The sequence below is a fragment of the Vigna unguiculata genome, chromosome 1 (genome assembly GCF_037176805.1).
Source record: "Vigna unguiculata cultivar grain cowpea cultivar isolate G323 ecotype 2 chromosome 1, ASM3717680v1, whole genome shotgun sequence".
Lineage (NCBI taxonomy): Eukaryota > Viridiplantae > Streptophyta > Magnoliopsida > Fabales > Fabaceae > Vigna > Vigna unguiculata.
The window spans coordinates 2,975,763-2,987,131 of NC_140792.1; the positions used below are offsets into that span (position 1 = coordinate 2,975,763).

The following is an 11,369-nucleotide window of genomic DNA, read 5'->3' on the forward strand; positions in this document are numbered from 1 at the left end:
TTTGGGTGTCTGCGTGATGCAGACTCTTTGGGCTAGCCCCCCTCTCGTTGGTCGAGCTAGATTTTTCGTTATGAGTCATTTTGGAAAAGTTAGGATGTTCGTTTCGTTAACTGTTGGATTGAACTAAAATTTTGATAGTTGATCCTAGGCACATGAATCTTTAATCTGACTGTTGGAATCTTTGAACGAGTGTAGTTAGAAAAGTTACTCTCTTATGATTGCTTTATTTTAGGTTAGAACATTTCTACTTGATGGGTTAATAGGTTGTTACATATTGTTGTCATCTTGGTTAATTTTGATATAAAAGTTTGTATTCTGAGAATGATAAATGTGTTTGATATGAAGTGTAAGACATTTCAATGTGATGAAATAAATTATATATATACTTTGTGGATATGTGTTATGAAAATATGAATGAAGAGGAAATAAATGATGAGTATAAAAAATATGAAAGGTTTCAGGGAAGTTATATCATATATAAAAGTGTTAAATATGTTTTTGGTCCCTGAACTTTCAGTGAAAATAGGAATTAGTCTATTCTTGAAACTGTGGTCCAACTTAGTGATCCAACTTTAAAAATGTGTGAATTTAGTCCTTTTAACCAAAATTTGTTAAGTTTATTTGATATTTCAAACGCATTTCATGATTGTTTCTTAGCTAACATTGAAGCGGAAATATGTCAAACGGTGTAAACAACTCAAATGTTATTATAAAACGCGTTTAAAACGTCAAATATACTTAATAAAATTTTATTAAAAGCACTAAAACCATATATTTCTAAAGTTTAAAGACTAAATTGGACCAAAGTTTTGATGAGGAACTAATTCCAATTTTCACTAAAAATTAAGGGACTAAAAACATATTTAAACCTATATAAAATGATATGAGAGGAAAGAAATATCTAGTACAACATGTAGTACTTTTTAACATAACTTATAAATTATGTCTTATACAATGTGTAAGACTTGGAAAAATTAAATAAATAATTCATTTAATAAATGCAAGGGCGGGAATCCCTAATTTAATTAATGCGGAGAAAAGACAAGAAACAGTACTAGCTTAAGTGGTTAAGAGTATAGGTTAATGGACTTAAATGATATTTTCGTTTTTTGTGAGTAAAGGGCCATTATTAGGGTAATAATTATGAAAGGGAGGAGAGTGTTAGGGGGTGGGGGTTGTTAAGAGTGCACTAAAATGTGAGAAAGGAGATTGTGGAGAATTTTCTGCAAAGGCTAAGAGGGGACTTGAAGTTATAGCAATTTTGGTACAAAGAGGCGCCCTTAAAGTGCATTGGAGCAAGGAATCCAAGTTAAGGGATATGTGTATTGTGCTTTTAAATATATCTGTTGTTTTTGGTGTGTTGTGTTTATGCATGGTTTCTACTTCGTTTTCACTGATTTACGTGTAATTCTAGGAATTTTCCCAAAAACCGTTTGGCGGTGTTCATAGCCCGTTAGGCGACTCATACATCGTTGGCCAGATTTTTAGATTTTTTCAGAAACCGCCTAGCGGCCTTGAAGGCCTACTAGTCCACGCAAGACTGAATTGGGGTTTTGGTATTTTTGTTGGTGTCGTGATCAACTGGATTCTTTGGGGATGCTTTTGTTTTGTGTAATGAGTGTTTAAATGCCTCAATTGATGAATTGATGCATGAGTAACTATGATTGTGAATTAGGGTTGGGAAGGAATTGGGAACTTGAGTTCTAGGGAATAAATGGTGTGTAATTAACCATGAGAATCTGGGTGTGGGAATTTTCATTGAAATCAAGTGTAACCAGAGGCATGGTGGAACATGGGTATAAGAAAATGGACAAAGAGAATAGGGTTGGGAAAATTGCGTACTTTGTAGTTGCAAGAGAACCTGTTGGTTCTGGGTTGTTGAGAGGTGGGGTTTCTGAATTTAGAGTTGAATCTCTTTAGTTTAGATATTAATGTAAAAATGGTCCTAAGGGGGAAGTTTAAAGCATGGAATCATGTTTGTATGTAAATGTTAAGTGAGTTGAGCATGTGTTAAATTGAAATAAAAGGATATAATAGGGGTTGCTTGTATTTTGACAGTGGCGGTGTATAGTTCCTGTTTTGGGAATTTTCTTTTATGTGCAAATTATACCTTGGTTGGAAATCAATATGGCGTGCTAACTTGGTAAAAGAATATATGTAACAAAGGCTTGTTCAACATTTAAGTGATGGTACGATCTCTACTTGTGAATTCATTATGTATATGATTGTTTTGGGGTGTGATTCAATCATATTATTATGACCGGATAAGCATTTTAGTGTCATTTGATAGGAATGTCAAAAAAAATCGTACTCGCGGATATCCGCAGATAAAATCCGCAACGGGTAGAAATGGTTATTGTAAATGGATACCCACGAATAACGAGTACAAATATTTTTAATACCCGCATGTTAACGGGGCGGGTACAGATATTATAGTATCCGTACATGTGGATACCCGTACCCGCTATACTATAATTTAAATTAAAAAAAAATATGATTCAAATATTAACATATTGATTTTGAATGAGTTATTTTTTTATCAATTAGTTTAAAAAAATCATTTCTTTGTAAACTGTCATTCAACATTATTTAAATGGGTTATATAGACTTTGTTTAAAAAATTTGAATGCCATGTATTGTATTTTATTTGAATTTACGATTAAAATATGTTGTTAAATATTTATTTTTATTTTTATTTTAAATACCCGCGGGTACCCGTGGATAATAAAAAATTATGCGGGTACCTGCATAACGGATACCCGACGGATATGGGTACGGGTACGGGGCGAATAGTTATCCAGCGAGTATGGTACACAGGAGTTATTACCCGTACCATACCCGCCCCGTTGACATCCCTAGTCATGGACTACGTGTGTGGTGATTGGGTTCTTTGGAACATGTACTAAAGTGACAAAAACTAATAAGAATGACGCTACTAGTATAGCGCCTGGCGGCACGGGGTGAGCCGTCAGGCGATAGAGGAGGGCCCTAGAACGCGTTTGTCAGTGAGGAGGGTTCCGCCAGGAAATAGCAGCCAAGACAGTGGTCACTGGAACAAGTGGTGCCTGGCGACATGTGGTGCCTGTTAGGCGGTCTGGAACGATATTTTGCCTGGCAACGCTAGAGGGGCGCCAAGCGATACCGAGTGTGGTGTCGTGATGAGTTAGAGGATTTTTACACTACTTTAGATGAAAGCCTTGAGGAGATGACTTGTTAGGGGGCTCATTCACAAGTTGTAGCTTGTAATAGGGAGTTAAACAGGTGGCCATTCTAGGTTGGAGCCTAATGGTAGGAATTTTAGTGTGAGCGTGCTAGTTATGGCAATTATGACTAGTTCACTTGATTGCTCTTCATGGTCGGAGCCGGTGAAGCTGGTAGTCTTGTGATGAATACAGATTGTGGTTCGTATTTGGGAGCTTCACTCGGTGTTATAGATTGTAGTTTGTAACTAGATAATTCTCACGTGTGATCTACAAGTGGTGGCTGATAGAAGGTGGAATCACAAGTTGGAGCTTGTGGCGGCAAGAGTCATCTTAAAGATATCATCAAAGGGTGTAGAGTCACGAGGTTCACGGTGGTGGTTGTGATCGCTTGTGTCTGAGGATGGGAGTCCTGAGAGGAGTCATGGGTTTAAACTTAATAGTCGGGTTTTTAGTCTCATTGCATTGTTTCTTTTCTTTTTATTTGAGCTCACCCTATCTGCTTATGTTTGGCGATGATTGTGTAACTTGTTACACGAGAGCATATGATGTTTCAGGTGGTACTAGTGATCCTTAGTGTAACGTCCTAGCCAGAAATTACTTATTTAAAAAAATAAGAAAATAAATAAAATAACCACATCATTTATTAATCATCAATTTCCCAAAAAACGCGGGAAAATTTAAATATTAAAGTCCAACGCGCCAATACAAATATAATAAGTCGTATCAGTACATGTTACAATTAAAATTGTCTATAAAATTATTACATATAAAACCATAGTTCATCATAATGACTAGTGATAAAATCCCTGATATATCCCCACTCCGTCTCTAAGCATTTGTCTGCTCACCTGCATCAACATCTGCTTTCATGTAACAAGTTACATAATCATCGCCACACACACAGAGATAGGGTGAGCTCATTTAAATAAAACCAAACAATATAATATTAAATACAACATTCACAAATTTAAACTCGGTTAGTACACTTTCCCATTTTCTTTTACTTCTACACTTCCAACACTTGCCTTTAGACGTCTATCATCTCCATACCCTTTAGGTGAGATCAATGATCGATCTTTGTTGTACGAGTGTCTACTCGCCCCTCCGACTACAGGCCACCACCTGATAGTCCACACGTGGGAATAACTTTGCCACAGCATCTCACCGTGACACCAAGTGGAGTTCCCCAAAACAAACCTAAGTTTGTAGTTGTTTCCAGACTACCAAATTTCTATCAGAATCTACTGAAGAGGGCAATCATCCAAAACCTCGTTGTACGAGCCACAACCTGCACACTCCATTGGACTTCCTAAACCACCAGGCTACAACCTGAAGTGGTCACGTGTTACCCCAATACAAGATGCACTCGTAACTGGGCCCCCAGCCAAAGCATCGCATCATGAACATCCCCTAAAGCGGTGTAGAAAACTTTCCTCGCGCACCATCACTGGACCAAAACCACCTGGCGCGCATCTCACGCCGCTAGGGGGAATTTAGCTTTAGACCGCCTGTCGGGCATCACACATCGCCAGGCGCCAAGCGCCTACAAAATCAACATTGCACCGTCATCGCCTGACGGACACCATCTTGCCGCCTGGCGCCTCTAACACCGTCGCCGCCTGGCGCTTCCACCCTGTGTTGCCAGACGCCAGTCTTCTTCCAAGTCTTCTGCTGCACCGACTCCGCCTGGCGGAACCATCCTTACCGCCAGACGCGCTGTGTTAACAGTGGCCACTACCACTGATTGAAGGTCCTACCGCCTGGCGGCTCGCTCATGCCGCTAGGCACCATACCAGTAGCGTAATGCTACTGGTTTTTTGGCACCTAAAAACAGGTCCTAACAGACCTAGAACATACAACACTTGAAATTTTAACACAACATGATTTCCTAGTCATATTCTATAATTAGTTAACATCACACACAAATATGTATCCCATCAATCCCTTTATCATTATGCACACATCTTTGTCAGGGCAAAGAGTCAATACTTTCATGTCAAAACCACATTCTTTTACAAGTGCTACTTTAAAACATGTTGTAACATGCTCAAGAATACAAGTCACGTACTTCAGCAGATGAATACTAAGATATCTCATACCAATTCACATACTAATGTTACATAATCGAAAGGAGACAATTATCTCACTACAACAACCAATATATATATATATATATATATATATATATATATATATATATATATATATATATATATATATATATATATATACATCACAGCACACCAAACCATCTTTCACACACCAATCGATCCCATAATCGTTTCCCATTACCGCTATACTAGAATCCCTATTTTCACATACCACACTTTATTTACAGTCAACACAATGGATTACATGCCATAGTTATCTTACACACACCACCCTTAGTCCATAATCTTCTCCGTTTTAACCCTCTTTCATTAAAATCTCGTGCCCATCACAACACAAATTACGTACATGCATAAGCACTTCCTATATGAGTAGCAACGTCTGTTTAACTACTCCCACACAGTTTATAGTCCAAAAATTACGAATGGTTCCATCACCCAAGTCTAGGTTTACTTATTTTCCAGAATCTTTCAATGTAAGCATATACACAACATTTCAACAAGATCATACATGGTCACATAGTTACTTTGCTCATAATAGCGTCATTTTCAACAAAATAGTGCCAATCAGGTACTTATATCATGTATAATTATTTTTGACTCCCAACATAAACCCAACACCCAATTTCAGATCAATATCATGCCTTCCAACATAATCATGATATACACAGTCAATCATATGCGTAAAATTCACATTCAAACATTTAATCATCCCAACCACATCATAGGTACCCTAAACAGATCCAAAACAACCAAAATAGTGTCACAGTGTTCGTGCCGCCTGGCGGTTCATCCTCTGCCACCAGGCGGTTCATGGAGGAAACCCAGAAAACGGGTGCAAACATATGTGTCGCCTGGCGGCTCATGAACTACCGCCAGGCGGTTTCTGGAAAAATCCAGAAACGCAAATATAACGAGAGAAAGTAGGTTCCACAGTTTCATTATGGTTCAGATCATACATTCATATCATTGCGACATAAAACAAGCAATGCGAACTCCCCTAACCTGGATTTCCTTGCTCAATTTGCTAAAGGTGCTACTTCCTTTTTGTTTGCCAATCTCCTTCTTGCTCTTCTACCAATTCAGACCCAGAACCTCACCCAACACTCACAAATACTCTCCTTTCGTGCTCTATTTCTATTATAGTCTCAGCCTTGCCATAACCTTTCCTAATACTAAACTTTTACCTTTTAAATCGTGCTTAAATTTAGGTCAATAATACAAAAACGGGATTTCCACTTAATTAATGGTTAATGGCCATTCATGGTCCCTTTATGGCTGTTTTTCAGCCTACTAGATAAGTTAGGGTTTCCTTTAACCCTTCCCATTCCACCCAATTCTACCATTAGCAAAAAAATATAAAGTTAAATTTAAGTTTTCCCCAAGGCTAGAACTCACCACCATGCACTTGCCAAGTCAATACAAAATCATCATGCCAACTAGTATAACCCAATTGCTATCTTCTTACTTACACGCACATACATATTAGTAAAATAAATAAATAAATCCTACGCAAAGGGCATACATAGGACTCAAACCTAAGTCCTCTCATAGAATCAAAGTACTCTCAACCACTTGAGCTAGTACTTTTTCACGTCTGAAGGTTAGCATTTAATGTCATAAAGGCTTCTCTTACCCGCATTTATTAAATAGTTATTTATTTAATTATTTAAATTTAGTGGGTCTCACACTTAGTCTTAGAGCAGTACTAGTATGAGATCTTGTAGAGACTATTTTATAACTATTTTTCTTTTAATTTCCGATACTATGTTTTATGAATTGGAGACTTGAAACCTTTGTAGATTTAATGTAATTTTAAACTTTAGTGCATGAAATAAATTTTGAATTTTCCCACACTTTGATTGGGACGAGTTTATTTATAATGTATAGTATTTATTTATAAAGATTAAAACATAATAATTAATGCTATGTATGATTGGGACGAGTTTATTTATTTTTCTTCTTAAATTTACTTTATATTCCTAATAATAAAATTACTATTTTCATTTGCTAATTTAAAATTTATAAATTGTCCTTACATTTTCATTTGAAGTTAATTACCTTTTCTTTTTATTCTTGTTTTATGATACTTCAACAACACTAATTCTTCTTTCATTTCTTATTCAAATTTCTTTTCATTATAAATTTAAACGAACTTTAACAGCATTTGCATTTCTTCTTTCCTTTGTAGATTTTTTAATACTACTCCTTGCTCAATTTTCCCTTTACAAATTCACTATATATATTTATATTGTATACACAACATATGAAGAAAAAAAACTCTAAAAAGTCTCCGTATCCCCAAGTTCATACATATATCTACATGGATCAATTTGAATAAACACTAATTTATAAAATAAAAAATTAAACTTTTTTATAAATGAAAACCAAACACTTATAAAAAATGTTTAATAATATATATATATATATATATATATATATATAAAAGAAAATTTACAACAAAAATTATCACTTTCCCTCCATGTAAAAGGATAAAAATAAAGAATAATGATATTTTGACTCTTTTTTTTTTATTCACTTTTAACTTACCATTCTAATCATCCTTAAATCATCACACAACACTATTACACAAAAATTAAAAATAGATAATTGAAGAGTGATTGGAATGATAGATTAAAAGTGGATTAAAAAAAATAGATCAAAATATCGTTATCCAAAAATAAATAAGAGAAAGGAACTTCTTCTTGTTGCTTCGAATGGATGATGATGATGAAAATCTTCTAAATCATATCAAAGCTCAAGAATTCATATTGAAGTTGTCCATTCAGTGGTTCCATGAAAGAGCTGGAATGATGATGATCAAGAGATTTGAACCAAGTATTAGACTCATGAGAATAGGTTTCACTAGTGCCAGTACTCCATTGTTGAATGTTTGTGCCCTTTTGGTTAGCATCATCAAGAACACCATCATCATCATCATAATTGTAACAGTAATCAGCTTCCACAAACATTTCAGCAACATTGGAGAACTGGCCTGTGAGTTCTTGCACAAGGGCTCTGAAGTTTGAGGCACTGGTCTTCACCTTCATAGGGCTTGAGATATATGTCACTTTAACATCCTTCTTCTCACCCCTTTTGCTCTTCCCTTTTCTCTTCATCATCACAACATGGTTGTTCTTAACTCCAAGCATTATTATCAACAAAAGGGTTACTTAATCAACCAACAAAAACCCAATTGCCACAATTAAAAAATGATTGAAGCTATAGGGTTTGTATTTATAGTATGATAAAGGGTGGGTGATGTAAAATCAGGGTGAACTTCCTGGATAGTGATTATGTTAAGAAAATTAGGGTTCGTGGTTGAAATAATGGAAAGGGGTTAGAAAGTGCATGGTTGAGAAGGTTCCATTGGGGTGTTGAAGAACCTTTCAAGTTTTCCATGGATATTAACATGGTGATAACAGATTAATACATGTGTATCTGTCACTGTTTTGTTTTTTATTTGTGGTTTATGTTCCGTGAACCTTTTGGTCATGTGCAGTTATGGATGACTTAGGAAATTTCCAGCAAGAAGCCAAAGTAAGAATCTGAATCGTCACAATTTCAAATTGTGATTAAAAGTTATTGGACGAATGTTTGATATAATTAAAATAATTTATAAATACAGATTTCTAATGTCAAAATTATATTTATATCTGTTGTTGTTTCCTATTTTAAGACCGTTTTATCTTGATTAGTTGCATGTTTTTTTTTCACTTTGAAAACATGTAAAATAAATTTCTAAAATCAATTCAGGTTAATAAATTGTTTGAAGACACTCAAAATTAATTATAGATAAAAAATATAATTATTTTTAATTTCTCAATCAATCAAAATTATTTTTTTCACATAAAATAAAATCAATTTTTCTGAACGCATTTTAAATTTCTTTTATGATTGTTTTAAATATTTTAGTAATGATTATTTGTATTCAACCTTTAATAATAATATTTTAATTTATTTTTTCCTTTTTATGTTTTTTCTTAGTTTTGTCAAGTGAAATTTAAATATTTTTATATTTTTATAGATATTAACTAAATGAATGTTGGTGAAGAATTTAATTATGATGTCAGTGTCTGATGTAAGATGAATGGAATAAATTTTGTTGATGTCGTGTTGTCACTTTTATATCTGAGCAAAAAATCTCAATAAGATCAAATTCGAAGAAATTTAACATAAATTTAAACATGTGTTGGAATCAAACGAGACACAGAAATATATAACGACTAAAATAGATAATTGCACTCATATTTAGATAATGAATTAAAATTTTATCAATGTCTAACTTCAATATATATTTTAAATTTGATTTTTGATATCGTATTTTTTATTAAAGTCTAATGATTATTTGTATTCAACCTTTAATAATAATATTTTAATTTATTTTTTCCTTTTTATGTTTTTTCTTAGTTTTGTCAAGTGAAATTTAAATATTTTTATATTTTTATAGATATTAACTAAATGAATGTTGGTGAAGAATTTAATTATGATGTCAGTGTCTGATGTAAGATGAATGGAATAAATTTTGTTGATGTCGTGTTGTCACTTTTATATCTGAGCAAAAAATCTCAATAAGATCAAATTCGAAGAAATTTAACATAAATTTAAACATGTGTTGGAATCAAACGAGACACAGAAATATATAACGACTAAAATAGATAATTGCACTCATATTTAGATAATGAATTAAAATTTTATCAATGTCTAACTTCAATATATATTTTAAATTTGATTTTTGATATCGTATTTTTTATTAAAGTCTAATGATTATTTGTATTCAACCTTTAATAATAATATTTTAATTTATTTTTTCCTTTTTATGTTTTTTCTTAGTTTTGTCAAGTGAAATTTAAATATTTTTATATTTTTATAGATATTAACTAAATGAATGTTGGTGAAGAATTTAATTATGATGTCAGTGTCTGATGTAAGATGAATGGAATAAATTTTGTTGATGTCGTGTTGTCACTTTTATATCTGAGCAAAAAATCTCAATAAGATCAAATTCGAAGAAATTTAACATAAATTTAAACATGTGTTGGAATCAAACGAGACACAGAAATATATAACGACTAAAATAGATAATTGCACTCATATTTAGATAATGAATTAAAATTTTATCAATGTCTAACTTCAATATATATTTTAAATTTGATTTTTGATATCGTATTTTTTATTAAAGTTTAATAAAAAAAATTGATTATATTTATGTCACTTATTAAAACTAAAAATATTTAATCATTTAAATCAAGTAAACTGTAATTTTTATTTTATTTTCAAGAATTATAAATCTTTAGATATTTTTGAGATTCTAGAAATATATGGTTATGGTTGAATTTAATTTATAAATACACAATTCTTCATCTGTGCCAATTAGTCAAAAAGGTTACTTCCAGGAAAGTCATATAGTATGAAAGCAAAACATGAGGATGAATTAAATTTGATGTGACCCAAATGATAGAAAGAAAAGAAAATTCATCCACACGTTTAAACCAACTGTATATTACTAATTAAAAGTTATTAATACTTTATAATAATTTATATCCAAGATAAATTATTTTTTATTTTTATTGATAACGAAAAAAAAATTCTCCTATCAGTTTTTGTGTAAGTAAATTTGTAGAAAAATATTCAGATTATAGAATAAAATTTTATATTGTATTTCTAATAAAAGAACCAATACAATTACGGGTTTTTTTATGATATTTCTCTTCAATATTCCGTAATCAGATCAATTTCTGATCTTGACTCTTAAATAAAGTTAGATTTTTCTCATATTTAAACAATTACAATTCATCCTTTTAATTTGAAAAATGATTGTAATATAAAACGTTTATAAAAGGTCAATTATTTTTCTTTCTTCCTCAAGATGAAAGTGCTCAAAAGGGAAAGTTGGAGGAAAGTGTTATGGTATGGAAGTCTTCCTACATTCAATATGATCGCACAAATAGTGTACTTACTTGGCAGCCACACAAAAGGAAAATTTGTCAAATTCAAACTTTTTTAATCTTTTCAAATAGTTACATTCTGAAAAGAAAAATTCTATGCATGACTTTTT

General features: G+C 32.7%; 1 protein-coding gene across 1 annotated transcript; it reads right to left on the bottom strand.

The window, feature by feature from the left end:
• Positions 1 to 7,805: 7,805 nt before the first annotated feature.
• LOC114162197 (uncharacterized) lies at positions 7,806 to 8,694 on the bottom strand. Its single transcript, XM_028046008.2, has one exon. It carries the CDS (start codon positions 8,461 to 8,463, stop codon positions 8,053 to 8,055), a length of 411 nt encoding a protein of 136 aa, XP_027901809.1. The 5' UTR covers positions 8,464 to 8,694; the 3' UTR covers positions 7,806 to 8,052.
• Positions 8,695 to 11,369: the final 2,675 nt, after the last annotated feature.